Source organism: Triturus cristatus, chromosome 5_2 (assembly GCF_964204655.1).
Source record: "Triturus cristatus chromosome 5_2, aTriCri1.1, whole genome shotgun sequence".
Classification (NCBI taxonomy): Eukaryota; Metazoa; Chordata; class Amphibia; order Caudata; family Salamandridae; genus Triturus; species Triturus cristatus.
The window spans coordinates 448,831,814-448,847,579 of record NC_140588.1 but is presented as its reverse complement, the minus strand read 5'-3'; the positions used below and the strand labels follow the sequence as shown (position 1 = coordinate 448,847,579).

The 15,766-nt window shown below is 40.6% G+C and overlaps 1 protein-coding gene across 1 annotated transcript in view; it reads left to right on the top strand.

Annotated features, from left to right (window-relative positions):
• The window catches only part of PKD1L1 (polycystin 1 like 1, transient receptor potential channel interacting), a 1,386,277-nt gene that overhangs the window by 443,034 nt on the left and 927,477 nt on the right, over window positions 1-15,766 (top strand). Inside the window, exon 14 of the mRNA XM_085607392.1 lies at window positions 14,613-14,956. Within this exon, the coding sequence (XP_085463518.1) occupies window positions 14,613-14,956 (344 nt within the window). The remainder of the gene's footprint in view (window positions 1-14,612; window positions 14,957-15,766) is intronic.

The following is a 15,766-nucleotide window of genomic DNA, read 5'->3' as shown; positions in this document are numbered from 1 at the left end:
TGTGGAATTATGTCGATAGTAATTATGTGGTATTGACTTGCACTGGAATTATGTGGAGTGGGATTGTGTGTTATGGAGTGTAATGGTATTTTGTATTGTGGAGTGTTATGTAGTGGGGTTGAATTATGTGGTGTGCTGTTGGATTTTGCGATGTGATGTTGGATTATGTGTTGTAAATTGGATACATGTGTGTAGTGGAACTGTTGTGGAGTGGAATAATGTGGTTTGTTTAATTATGTGGTGTTGAATAGATGTGTGTGGAGTTGAATAGTGTGGCATGGATCAGTGTGGTGTTGAGTGAAATTAAGTTGAGTGGAATTATGTGGCATAGTGTGTACTGTATTTAAATGGATTGGTACGTGGCATAGAGTGGATTTATGTGAGTGTATTTATGTGGTATTGAGTTGCGTGCAATTAGCTGGAGTTGAATGATGTTGTATTGATTGATATTATGTAGATTCTAATTATGTTGCATGGTGTGGAATTGTGTGCTGTGCACAAGAGAGAGCCTCTGAAAGACGTGATGAAATGTGCTTTGCTTTTCAAATCCCCCAGAGCAGGCTCACGCACCATGATCTGTTGAAGTCCTTACTGTCTGAAAACGGCAGAAAAGGAAATATGATCTTCCGGGGGCAGTGCAAGGAAACTCCCTTTCAGTATTAAAGAGGGTGCAACTTTTAGTCAGATACCACAGCCAATACAGACTTGGAAAGATGCACACCGTGAATCAGCCAAAGTGTGCTCTTTTACGAATTGTGATAGCAACAGAGTTCAGAAGGCAGAGACTCAGAACCACTGGCATAGCATCTCTCCAATATAGGTCTTTTTCACGTACTTCGATAGATAATATCTAAAGCTGTCACATTTACCATTTGAGAAACAAATATAGGGAAACAGCTATTCCACAAAAATCTGGATAGTGCCAACACAGAAGGAGACCTGAGCATGCTGCTGCGAAGTAAGAAACTGCCCCTTTTGTGGACGATCAAGACACTCTTAAGTGTAATTTCTACTCTGTTGGGCTATCACCTTTGTCTTTCTTCTTCCACACTGGTCGTATTCAGTGAACGGGATCAGAACGGAGGAGCAAAGAGCATGTTAGGCGACCAACCAAATAAATAAATACATGCATGCATTGATAATGTTAGCTCCCGTCAGCTATGAAGAGGCATTTAAATAGACTGGGAGAAATTTCCTGACCTTTTACTGAGCTCTCCTGAAGTGAGCAGGCAGCTCTTAAATTTGTGACCAAGCCAAAGAGGGGATGCAAACGAATCGTGATGGGCGCTTGAGAAACCATCTTTAACAAGGGGGAGAAGAGTAGACAGAGAATGAGATTCCAAAGGGTGGGGGAAAAGAGGGGCTGCCGGTGTTTGGTATCCAATTAAAACAAGGGAAGGAGTGGAGATGTATCTGTATGTAAGGTGGGAGAAGCAGGAACCATTAACCAATTAGAAGCAGCGATTTTTTAAAGGACTCTGACAAAATTCAGTCAGCCCCCTGACTGAATACAGCATGTTGAGAGGCAGCGCATGCGCTGTCTAGGCTTGAGCTAAAAAGTGAGGACTCCTTTAATTTATTTTCATTGAAAGGAAATGGACGTCAGTTGTAAGTTCATTTATGTTAAAATATTGAGTCAATCTGTTAAGTTGTTTTCTTACACATCTTGCCCACTGTAACTCACTGTGGCATATTTCCTTGGCACATGGGGTTGACACTTTTATTTTAAAAGCAGTTAGCTGTCTGTGCCAGAAACATAGGATTAGGTTTGATGCAAGGCAGTTTCAGGAGATCAGCTTGGCTTAAACTTTAACTACTTGCACCATGGCACATGGAGGAAGACCTAAGACATTTTTGAGTCATTTGCCTTCTTATTTCTCCCTGTTGTGCTTTGAGCCATGACCTTAAATCTCTGCCCCATATAATATTTGCGGGGGACCACTGCTTTATATGCAGTAAGCACAGACTTTATATAAGGTCTAACAAAATCCATTTTATATTTCTTCATCTCACCCACAGTGGATGACTCCTTAGTTTTTAAGGTGGAAAGGTGGATTTTCCACTAAAGATTTCTATAACACGTCATACCTAGATATTTATGAGGACATTTCTATCCCGACCATCTCTCCAGTGATCCACATAGCAGCTTTAAATTTCTCTATTATGTTAGTCTTTTCTATATTAATTGTTAATTTATTTGCCTTACAGTATTTATTAAAAACATAAAATGTTCTTTACAGTCCCACTTGCTTAATATCCAGGACGACTAAGTCATCCATGTATAGTAAACACAGTGTATGCCTTTCCACACCCTTGGGGAGAATGCATAAGTGTTCTGTGAGAATGCACGCAAGTCAGAGAGGTACAAAGCAAACATAGTAGGTGTTAACACCCAACACTGTCGTAATCCATTATTGTTTAAATGTTTGTGGGCTAGTGCACCGTTTTTATTTAAACCTATTTTGGCCCAGTTCCCTAGGCGTAATTCATTTAACACAGCTAATAGATTTCTGGGTATATTTATGCCTCTTAATTTTTCCCGTAGAATAACTTTAGCAAGGTCAAAGGCAGAGCGGAAATCAACAAAGCAACAAAAAAAGTTCGCTTGTAATCCTTTTGCTTTCTGGCCCATTGCCCAGAGGCTAAAGCTATGATCAATTGCCGAGTGCCCCTTTTCAGGTACTAGATCACTACCATCTATCCATACCTCCAAGTATGGCAGTCTAGCCTGTATTAGTTCTCATATCATCATACTCCAAATATCATTATGCAGTTGTCCCTATTTTGTGTAGGCTTTCTCAATTTTCTTTTTATATCTTGGCACTGAGTATTAAACCAGCCAGAAGACTTTAATGTTTTCGAGTTCTCGTGTATTGCAGAATCAACATTTCTGCTAAGAGTGACTACCAGGCAATCAGCATATTTCTTAATTAGCAAAGAATCCTATTCTGCTATATGCGTTTGGTCTATATCCCTGCTGTCTAATTTCAGAGAAAATTGCACCTGCATTCTTTTAGTCTATGTGCGCTACCTGGTGCTTTTGGTGTCTAATGTGCAAGGGTAGATCTTGTTCTCCTACACTCATGCCAGATTCAGTCCCAGAGTTAAGGGCCAGTGTAACGTTTAACTTTAACACCTGAAAATGTCTACACAGCACAAAGTACCAAAGTTGAATAAATATATAATCAATTGGTCTTTTCTGATTCCTGTGTGGAAACATTGTCCAGCCGAATATCTACCCTAAGACTCCACTTGAGACAGAAAAAAAACCTTCACCTAGAACTTTTAAAATTGCACGTGCAATTTTCAGGTTAACACATTTAGGGAATACTGCTAAAGGTATATCGTACACAGCAAGCATATCTGCCAAACTGTTATACCCCTGTGCGAGTTTGAGGCAGATTAAAGTCTCCCATTATTAAAACTGGGGTGGTTTTTTTTTTTTTTTTTTTTTTACAGAGCACAGAGGTTACATAAATCTCTATTAAACACATGTACCTGCTCCATATTGCATTGTTTAGAGCACATTGTTACAACATAAACATTCATTACACCTGTAGTTTCTAGTTGTGCAGAGTTTGTATATGTCAGGAACCAGGGCAAGAGACTGAACAATGCTTGCCAGGTGGTTGGAGCGATGTCCTGGATCAGAGGGAGGAGGACCTCCGTTACTTGTCATTTCCAGAGAGAATCGATAGGCTTCTTTAGGACCGCATTAGTTAGTTTGCGGAATTCTAAGATGGCCGCCACTGATGTTCCAGAGTTAGCACTCCAGTCTCTCGGCAGCGAGCGTGAGGCTTGAGATCTGCGTTTTGGCTCGAGCGCACCCTCCTGACTGTGCACATCACCAGAGCCTGTGAGGAGAGTAGCGGTGCTTTTCGAGTTTGCGTACCCAAGGAAGTATAGTGTAGTTTAGTTTTCGTTTCGCATCCCGTCGGAAGCGTAGAGTGTCCGTCGCTCGTTGGGTCCAATTTCCTGAGTCCAGAAAAGTTCTGCAAGGAGAAAAACAGAAGATAAAAATAAATTACTATTTTCATTTCATCGTGAAGAAGAATTCAGTTGGAGGATAATACTTAACAAAGTTTTTCCTGAGGAATTCCAGCGTAGACACACAAGTACCCTAAAGGGAATAGAAAAGAAGAAAGTTATTATTATGCCTACAGAATAAATTCAGCCATTTCTAGTCTAGAAACTTGAAAGATAATTTTACGAATCCGTATTAAGGATAAAATGTTTATTGTTTATAGCGGTTAGGAATTGTACTCAGGAATGATTTTTAATTCATACTCCTAAAAAGAGAAAAAACAATAGCTAGGAGTTTATTCAATATTCAAAGAGTTACTAAAACAGAAGAGAGGCAATAGCCAGTCCTAAAACAGGGTATGTTATCTTACAGAGAAAATAGAATATAGTGTCAAAGATCTTTCTATAAGAGAATAATCACAAGAAGTAATGTGTTTATTTGTTTTACAGTGTTTATGTATATTGTACTGCACCAAGAACCTCCAGAAGTAGCAGTAGAAGTAGAAGGCACCTGAAAGAAGACAAGGCTGTCTCTTCTCTATCCCCATCCCCTTTACCCCCTGGGAAATCCTTCAAACCCCCCCCCCTCCCATGCTTCTTCAGGGGGTGTGGAGAAGATCTCAGAGTGGCATTGGGAAAAGGCTCCATTCTGCTCCTGTGAAGTTTTGGCAACTTCTAATAGACCTTCTGACAGTAAACCTATTTATAGCAAATGCCCAAACCCTTTCACGTTTAGTTCATATTTACCATATTCCTTCTGTATGCCACCTGAGGGGCGTGTTGAGCTTCCTTGTTTATCCATAAAGTGAAATCCTCTTGCCAGGTAACCACATCTCCTGAAAAACTATTATATTTACAGTGAAAACATTCTAAGTTTGACAAGATCTTAACTCCATGAGCATTCCACTAAGGCTATATAGTGGACACATTTCCCAATCTATATCACTTAAACTTGATAAACCCCTTTCCTAATTATTAATTAGGTAGGGCATATCGATTGTACCCTCTTTGGTCTTGGTCTAGCCTTCCCTTGCTACTCTAGAGGAGGGTTATTTATCGCTTCTTCAACAAACAACCCACACTTTTCTTTTTCACCTCCCAGGGCCCTTCAAACAGGGTTTAATTGATTTGATTTCCACTCAAACCTGCAAGTTTATTTAAGAATACTTATTTTTGGCACTTTTCTATTATTCCTCTTGATATACTTTTCTTAGGCCTCGGAGGTTCAATTCCTTCACTGGATTAAATATTATGTTTTTTCACCAGCTGTAAGCGGGAACGTTCCTCTGTCATCTTTTTTCTATGCCCTATCCTTTTTCTGAAAACAAGGAGGTTAGGATTCAGTCTTACTTGGTCTGGAATAAAGTTCCACAGTCTAATAGGTGGACAATTTAATGCCTGTTTTATTATTTTCTTAGTTTAAGATTTTTTAGGAATTAGATTATCTTTAGCCCTCATTTTCCATATACCAAACCTCTTGAGTTTATTGTTCACACAGGGAGGTAGAGTGATGTGGATTGTTTGAGTAATTCTTGCAATCTTTAAATCAATTCTTGCCAATGAGGGGATTTTAAGATTGGATAGATGTGGTCAGATTTATTTGCTCCTGCACCTAGCGGAGCTGCTGCGTTTAGTATGCAGTGTTGGGGAAGGTCTGCTAGAAAGGCATCTCCACCATCTAGATTGTTGAGTACTAGGGCCAGTACTGTGAAACTGAAGTGATCTCAATGACATGAACCTTGATGGCTTCGAATGCTAACTTTCACCCAATGAAAAGTCACCTGGATTCACCCTGGACACAAGTCTCACACTCAGAAAAACCTGGTCATAAATTGGTCTGGTACCAGCTCCCTTTTCTAAAAGTGAAACAGTTTATTCCAGAAAGTCACTTCTTAACTGCTGATTAAGCCTTCAAACTCTTGCATCTGGACGGCGATAACACCCTAAACCATGGCCTATCAGGTTCCACACTCGCACCCATTAATGGCATCCTACATGCCAGAGCACATTTCATTATGGGCCTGAAGAAATATGATCACATGATCCCCATCCTGATGGCATTCCATTGGCTACCCTTGCCGGACCCTATCATCTTCAAAACAAGCAGCACACCCAATTATCTTGCAGAGAACGTCATCATTTCTGATGGCTTTCGGCAACCAGCAGCAGTGCCCCATCAAACTTGAGTCTAAGAAGTTTAAAAAAGAAAAAACAATGCAGCAGGCATTTTGCATCTATGCACAATCTCTGTATCCATCAGTATCTCCCCTACGCTGTTCCGATTTAGGAAAATGTTTGACGCACCTTGTTAAAGAACACTACATCACCATGCAGTAACGGTACACTTCTGCTCCCAACACCCTCCACAATCACCCATTGACTGTATGCTTACCTTTGACAATGTACAGTGCCCTGCTGCCTTTTTGGCTAGGCTTGTTCTATACCGATTCCCTATGTGTTCATACATTGTCTTACCTTTTGTGGTTTAGTGAGACATCTTCTGCTTTGTGCAGTATCTTTGTTCCTAGTCAGCATTAACTTGGAGGCCAAAATGCATACTCTTGTGAGTAGAATTAGAGGCTGAGTTCTCAATTTCTGAAAGCATTTGCAAACTGGAAAATGCATACTCAAATACAATTTTAACTAAATCTATTAGTTTCCTTGGTGGACCTTTCCTGAGTTACATGAGTGAAATTGACTGTTGGGGAGGTCTCATTCAACTTCCAGAATGTGTCAGTCGTAGGGACAACCACAAGGCAATTGAGTCTTAAAAGGTCCACAATCCTATTTCCATAGGCATTGGTAATATTCAGTAGTGACTGGCCCAGGCTAATCCCATGACAAGGTACCTCATTCATGATACATGGGCCTAGAAGTGCCCGATGCTCTCTAATAATCCAGTTATTTATGAACCTAGGCATTGATATGGTAGGAGACACCGTTGACTTCAACTACTGTAAATTGTCATGCATTTAATCCTTTACTCAAAGGGGCTACCTGTAGATGAATTGGAATTAATTATATGACATGTTTAATACGTTAATCAGTGGCGCTTGGTGCTGTCTTCATGAATGTCTGCATAGAAAACGTCAGGGCTCTCTGGGGCACCAGATGGCACCTGATTCTAAGTCCTACAATACCTGCTTCCAAGTATCCAGAGATGAATGTCACCTAATACCTTGGTCGCCAGGCAGGAATATCAAAACATCTAGTCCTTGCAACTCCCTTCCCACCACCAGATAGGCAAAATAATTCAGCCTTGTGAGTGCTTATTGGCTAGATATAAAAACAACAGTAGGAAATCCAATATTTCAGTGGCAAATTGAGAATTTAGTTCTGTCTCTTGCCATACTCAGACAGCTCAATTCAGGATGATGTGTGTCCCATTAGATCCACAGGCTAAAAGACCTTCAAAGGCTAGATGACAGCAAGTTAATGTAATATCCTATTCGACAGAAACTAGATTTGTTCTCTAGGTTAACCCTCCTACCTGATCTTAGGGCCATGTGGGTAGAACAGAAAATAGGCTTATGACATACCATGAACAGTGCAATGATGCAGTAATGGACAGGGATCTGTAGGTCTTGGAGATACAGTCAACACATCTACAACCCCTTGAAGCTCACTGTCCAATTTGCCATGCACAGAAACCATGTGACACAGCGTGGGCAGGCCTTTAGGATTATACTTGCCTATAGAAGGAATTAAGACTTGAATTGGCCAGGTCCATGACTGTTAATGCCTCACAGCAAGAAGGCTTGTGTGGCGAGAAGTGATGTTTTACGTATTGTTTTTGTCTTCACATGGAAAGTCCTATTCCAAATCAAAAATCTTTCCACACACCATTTAAAGAAGAGTGGGATTTATTATCTTTCTAACTGTTTAGACCGGAGGTGCCCAGGCTTAAGCGTAGATAGTGTGAAGGAGTTGCAAAGATTGGTGAATTTTCGCTAAAATGTAAGTAGCTGTGTTAGTGTCCACCACACTTTCATTGAGTACTTCATAAAGCAACCCTTTCTTCCGCCTCTCTTTGACATGTCTGCTTAAATTTCTGCATGCATGATGGAGCTTACACAGCAAAAGTGGCATCACATCATTAAAATATCTGCAAGTTATGACTTTGTCATCCAGTACTTTGCATGTAGAGTTTACAACCTTTAATGCAGTACTCAAACATCCATGAAATTTTTAAAGAATAGAACCCTTGGCAGTCATGACTGACCAGAGCCATTGTATGTGAACAAATTTAGCTTGGAAAAAAGTTCTAAAAGTAAAAAGTGGGAAATGCAAAGGCTTAGGTTTAGAGTGGCACCAAAGACGAGGTTAAAGATACAGATAGCGGATGGAAAGTACTTAAGTGTTAAGATTACTGTTTATAGGGTGGGGGCTAGGGCTTGGACTTGGGTTGGGCATAGAGTGTATGAAGTGCACAGGTATGTGTAAAATGTACTGTTTCAATTCAGGCTATTTTGAGGGAGGAAGAACGAGTACATGAAGGGATAAGGGCGTATCACAGCATGAGAACAAATGCAAATAGCAACTTTTAGGTAAGATGGGAGGAGTAACAATAGGAATATGGGAGAGAGGTATAGGTGAGAGATAGGGTTACTGTTAATGTTCAGGGTAATGGTTGGGTCAGGAAATTTCAGTTATGGGTTAGATTTAGGGCTTGGAGAAAGCTTCATAGATATCAACAAGAGAGGGACAGAAAGCAGTTGAGGTCCACCATACACATTCGCTCGTATATAGCTAATAAACAAGGAGTATGCAGTTTCTAATATAATCTCTGGTTAAAATACAATTAGTCTATCCCCAGGGAAATGTGGTTGGTGGAGTATTTACATTCAGGAGCAAGGGCCCTCACGCACAAAACATGGTGGCATGCTTCATCATCGGGCAGCTTCTCGCTGGGCCAGCACTGCAATGCCCAACAGGCTCATCAAGGGGGCTCTTGCCAGAGTTTTTTTGATTGGTTCGGCAGAGCAAGCATGTAGTGAGGGTGCTCGAATGGTGTAGACTAGAATTCAAGTGAGTGAAATACTAACACTAAATGAACTGAGGGGCTCCACTTCACTAGTCCATTACGGTTTTGAAAATTGTTAAGGGATAAAAACAACCTGGAGCTAGAAGGGAAGTTTTTTTTGTTGTCATAATGCAGTTGAGATCAATTTCTTGTCAACAATTCATGCCATAAAGGGCGTCAATATGATCTGTAACAATTTGTCAGGACCAATCGGTATCCTAATATACCCTGGATTGGGACAGTGTATAAAGGGGTGAAGTGCACAACCCTATAACCCATTTACGAATTGTGGGAAAACTAGTATCTCTTACTCATTATGAAGATACTGTCATCAAGAAAAAAGATATTAAAAGCCTCTGACCTGTAGAAGAAATTAAAGAAGAAAAGCACACATTGTTAGGCATCTCCATTGACCTGGCTTGACAAGTTCATTATGCAAAATAAGTGGAGTAATACTAGCACGGACTAATATCAAAGTGACAACAGCAAACACCCATGTGTATAATGCCATAGCTAATGACTGAAATACAACACGCACCTACATCGTAAAACCCCCCACACAGTAGTGAAATACACTTAGGTAATGGGCAGAAATGCTTATCGATGTCTTAGCCTTGCTGGAAATAACATTAGGCCTCCTAAGTATTGCAGAATTCAAAGAACCGCTCAGTGTGCGGTTTCTGAAAGTGAAGACTCTTATTGCTGTCATAGTCAGACACTTACAAAAGATTCCAAGCAGTGTTGGGAATGAAGTACACTCACGGCCCCATGCATGGTCAGTGCCAATAGACCTACCCAGTCACTGTGATCCTGGAGGTGACAGGGTAGGGAAAATCGTGGCTTACATCGCATCTGTACTCGCACCTCAGAAGCGCCGCACCGTCATGACGTTGCAACATATGGGTGTGGTGCGACATGTGGATTTGGTGCGTCGTTATGTGTGGGCGCGGAGCATCAGTGTGTCAGCGGGAAAGAAAAGAAACATCTGAATGGAACCAGTACTGCACCATCTTTGTATATAGATGGGAAAAAACATACAGAGAAAGATCCTCGCTGCAAATATGATTAATTGGTCAGTTATCTGGGATAATTGTGTGTGAACAACACAACAGAGCAGAGTAACGATAAGCTCGGTCATAGAGCAATCGTAGCAGGTACCAAAGATTGTTTATAGTTGGTTGCCTGGAATGTTTTTTTAAGACAATGGTTGATAGACACTGTATCTTAATGACATTTGAGAAACATAAGGAAAAGGGTGGACTAATTATAGGCCAAGTATATGAACTACTACTAGATAATCGAACTCTTAACGCAGTTAAAAATTGGTGCAGGGAGCTGTTGTATTGTGTACGTAAGAGGATACAGCTAAGGGAAACCCTTTGAAACCATCAATATTGAAGGAGTTTGCTCCATGGATATCATCATTAAGTCCCGTAATGTGAGTGTGTAGCTGGACCGCCAATAATTGTTCTCTGTAAAGGAGAGTGCTTTTATTAGCATTATGCCAAACCTCCTGCATTGTCCGTTCAATATCATTAGGGGTGTGACTTTTTTTCTAGGAAATAGGCGCTCATTTTGATGGCGACCTTTTTGCATCTAATTGCACTTCTGTGTTTGTTGATTAAGGTATTTATGGGTCTTGAAGTCATACCTATGTACTTAAGTTTACAGGGGCACTTGATCATGTAAATACAGTTTCTTGTATTGCAATTTGTATGGTTAATGGGGGACCATGTGTGTGGGTGCCATCCAGTGCAATCTCTTTAGTTGGTTTAGTCAGGCCACAAACACAACAGTTGCCATATGGATAGCATCCCATAGGTTATGCTGTTTTTTACGTGTTGTGTGTTTTTGTCTAGTATGACCCAGCATGCTTCTCAAGTTAATACTATGTTTGTAAGCAAACTGTGGGATAGAGATATCAAGGAATCCAGATTTTAGTATGTCCCATCGCTTGTGAATGATTTTTTAAAATTTGGTGGGCTTGGGGGAGAAGGTTTTCACACATGTGAGAATGTTATTGGGTTCTTTTATTCTGTTCTCTGGCGGGGCATCCCAGTTATTATTCCTGGCCCTCTTACAGGCCTTGTTCATAATTTTGGCATAGGCAATTCCTTGCCATCAATTTGTCTGTCATGTTCGCAAAAAGTATATCAAAGTCCATAATATCACTGCAAGTACGGCTGATCCTCAAGAATAGCCAAAAAAGAAGGTGGAGAGTGTTGCGGTCTATAGGCTTTTTGAATGTTCTAGTCACGAGGATCCCATTATCAATTGTGATACTCAGGTCCACAAAAGATAGCTCTTTGTTAGATACATTTCTTGTGAAATGTAGGTATGTGCTAAAAAAATTAATCCATCCTGAGTATTCCTCACATGTGGTCAAATCACCTTTCCATAATATCAATATATCTTCTATGTAGCGATGCCATAATTGAATATTGTCTGTATATTGGCTATCGGTACATAAAATAAAGCCATTGTCAAAGTTAGACATGTAAAAGGAGTCAAGACTTGGAGAAAATGTACTATTCATAGAAGTACCTTGCATTGAAAGTTACATTTGATCTTTAAAACTGAAAAAGTTTTCTTTTAGGGCAGTGGTCGCAACTTTGATAATGAAATGTATGGGTGTGGGGAAGGTCCAATTTCCTGATCTCGGGACTCCTTCATTAATCTTCAAGATCGCATCCTGGGGGATATTAATGTAGAGGGCCTCCACATCTAAGGTAACCACTTTGTAGGTGGGTTGTAGGGTTAGGCACTTCAGCACTTTATACTCCTGTCCCAATCCAGTTCAGATTAGAATACCAATAGGTCCTGACGAATTGTCACAGATCATCTCGACCACCTTTATGGCAAGAAACATGCTGACCAGATATTCATCCAAACTGTCGTATGAAAACAAAAAGGAGCATTATTTCCCTTCTAGCTTGGCATTAATTTTGGCCCTTGACAAGGACCTCCACTATAATAAACTAGCGATGTGGACGCCCTTAGTTAATTTTAATTTTAGTATTACTCTCACTTCTACTCCAGTCTACCCCACTATAGCACCTGCGCTACAGGCTCGCTACGGCAAACCAATCAAAAGAACTCTGACAAAGAGCCCCCTTGAGTGGCCTATTGGGCATTGCTGCACCGGCTCAACGATGACTGCCCGATGATGAAGCATGCCACCAAGTTTGGTGGATGAGGGCCCTTGCTCCTAAATGTAAATATTCCTCAGACCGCATTTCCCTAGGGATACAAGAATGGTGTTTTACCCAGAGATATTAGGAACTGCATACTCCATGAAAGCTACATAGTTGCTATTTGAATTAGAACACAGGGATAATTCTACATTTTCAGAGTTAAATAAAAAGTACAATATTGTTCAAATAGGAGGAAAAGTTCTCCGCAAATATTTTTAAATATTTACATTAGGCTATTTTTTATGTTGCTAAAGTAAATACTTCTCATTTTTTTCCCCCACTTTTTATTAACTTAGTCTTGATTCCTGAGAAACCCTGATACCAGTAGAAAGTAAACGTACTGTGTCCCTCTAAGGTTGGTTTATGAGTGAAAGTCAGTTTACCTATTTATAACGTGTCAGGTGTTTGCTTAGCGTTTGCTGTATGCCAAAGGAATATGCTAGGCATTTGGTAAGATTTTAAAAAGAAATCTAGTTTGCTTCTTTTTTTATTTAATGTGCAACACATTTTTACACTCAAGACCAGAATGCTTATTAGAGAGCAACGTAACAGCTTGCTGTCATAAACTTGGCTCAGCAGCCATGAGCCAAATTCAATAAGTGAACCGCCACAGGACTTGGGGCAGGGGGCAGTTATGCCGAGTAATAGATCTGATGAAGCTCAGTGACGCTACTGCAGCAACTCATTGGTTGTTTTGGTTAAATTGTTTTGTGGTACAGTACTTTTTCTACCAGTTGTTTGAATGAACCAAAGGTCTACCCAAACACTAAAAAAGTTTAACCGATTTGATTTGATGTGCATCAATCCTATTGTTGGAAAATCGTTTTACAGTTGAACATGGTTCTTTTTATAATGCACAGAAAGAAACAACTTAGACCAGTGTTTGGTATAAACACTGGTCTAAGTTGATGCACATCAAATCAAATCGGTTAACCTTTTTTAATGTTTGGGTAGACCTTTGGTTCATTCAAATTGTTGTTATAGGTAACCAAGGTTCTGAATGTATGTTTGTGTGTGTTTTGATGAATGAGGAGTGGTGTATGAATGATTTAGGGAATATGTTAATGGAGATATCTGCCAAATTTGCAGTTTAGTCATTGTTGTCAATTTTATGGTACGTTATTGTTGTAATAATTCACCGTGGTGTTTTCCATTTTGATGTTTGTTCAAATTATTTATGAAAAATTCAAATGAACTGAAAAGATGCTCTTTGAATAAATACTATTAATTAGCACAGACTGGGTGTGTTTGAAGCTCCTCCGCGTTCCATTCATTTTTTTAAACTGCTTATCAGCATTCGCAATCAATTTGTTCTTTATGCTAATGGACTCAGCCTTGCTGATTAGAGCCACACCCATTTTTTGTTATTGCTTGCTTCATTGAAGGCTTTTGACTTTCAGAAAAAGCCAAAGCCCCAAGGTAAAACCTCCAACCTGGTCGAACCTCGTTGGTGTATTTGACTCGTGCTCCATCGCAGTCAGCCTGAAATCGTGCATAGATCTCAATCTACTGGGACCATTGATTACCTGTGTTGGTTTGCACTTTTTTATGCTATTTTTCCTAAATCTTTTGAAAATCATATCGCCGGTTCCGCATTATAGATATGTCATTTTGCTCATTAAATTATCCTCTATTTTTATAAATTGAATTGGGATTTATATAGGGTTCTGTACCTTTAAACTGGTTTGGCACTTCTAAATGCTTTGCACAGTTTAAGTTAAGCCAGTCTGTGCTATAGGTACCAGGGGTTGAACTATGGTTTCAGTTTCTGAAAATTACCATTCACCTCAACAACTCACTTTCATACGCTTATGAATGTTGTTATACTGACAAACTTGTCTGACAAATGTGATAAAAAGAACCGTAATGTGGCTCAGAAAACCCACGCACTGCTCTCAGCAGGGGCTCACTTTTATTCTGAGCAATGATGGCTGAAATGTGCTCCTTGGTAATAGTAGAAACTATGCTCGTTAGGCGCCACTTTTGTTTGGTGTGTTCCATGCTTGCCTCCTTGGTATAACTATTCGGATTGCTTCGAATTACATTATCTCACACATGATTTGGTAAAACCTTTGGCTAGTAGTTTGATATCGCCTGTGTTGCTGCTAATTTAATCTGGCCCCCTTTTTAAAGCAATGTGTGCATGAGCATGTAGATACTAAATATTGTATGTGCTGTTCATACATTAATGCTTTAATGTGTTCACGATTAAGGTTTTTTTGTTTTTTTTAAACAAATGCTATGAAATGTTGACCTAGCTTCGTGGTCATGTTAAAGTGATTAAATCCTTTGTGGTATTAATTCTATATTTCAAACCGTGTACGTGGTCTTACACACTAAAACATATTCAGCGCTCTCCTTTGTCTTCATAGCGCTATAAGCATGAAAGCCTCTGAACCTGGAAGCTGCCACGTTGCCGTCTCCGTCTTCAGCACGTTCTCCAGCAGCCCGGAGGTCCATCATGCTCCGTACCCGGTTACAGTGCGGGCGCCGCTCGCTGGGGTGAAAGTCAGCCTCCCCTTTGGGCTGGATTATGCCCCGCTTCTGAGCCAGGGTGATGGCACGTGGGCTACCCAAACCCTGGCCTTCAGCGCGCAAGCTACGGATGAAGCGGATTTCTCCTTTGATTTCGGGGATGGCTCCCCTTTGGTTAATGTCAGTGGAGAAGTGACACTGAACGGGGTTGGTGCCTCCGCCTATCACCAGTACAAACAAGGTACAGTGTCATTCTTCTGTGCATACATCGATCTGCTGAATGTTTTAATTTGTTTAAAAATAAGCCAGTTCAACACTTTAGCATAATTTTGCTAACGTGTTCATACAGCATTTTTGCATTTGTGTTTTACATGTGTAGTACATCAATGCCAGAACTACTGGAGTTGTTGTTGCCACTAGTGGACTGGGATGCAGTGGTACCCGTGGCCTCGCTTTGCCGTGGCCTGGCAGCCTGGGGCATGTCGGGGCCATGAATGTCTTTTATCTTAAGCAAGCTATAACGTGTGTTGTCAAGATTCAAGGGGGTGGAGTGTCTTAGTGTTTCTAAGTTTAACAGTTGGAACGAGCACCCTTCCACCCTCTTCTGCACTTCACTTTGGGAGTGCCAGCAGCCGGAGCTGGGATGATGAAGGCCTGGGTTGGTTTGCACGGGGCTGGCTGCAAGCAATTGTATTCAGGAAGCCACCCACGTCTCCCTTCATGCTGCTGAAAGGCTACCAATCTCTGCACACCGCCGGTCTGTGAGTTCTCTACAGGTATATGATTAAATGGTGCCCAATTTAGGATGGGGTTTTCGTTGGATCCAATGGATAAATCCATTCTAAAACGACTTTCATTTAAACCATAAAACTATTCGAAGCTGCAAATGCAAGGGTATGTGCCTGTGGGGTAGGGTGACCAACTGGCATTGGTGCAAATTCAGGACGGTGAGTGTAAAAATTCAGGACAAAGGGTCAAAATTCAGGACACAAATTCAGGACAGGAGGTCAAAATTCAGGACAAAACTTCAGGACAATAGACAAGTTTTACA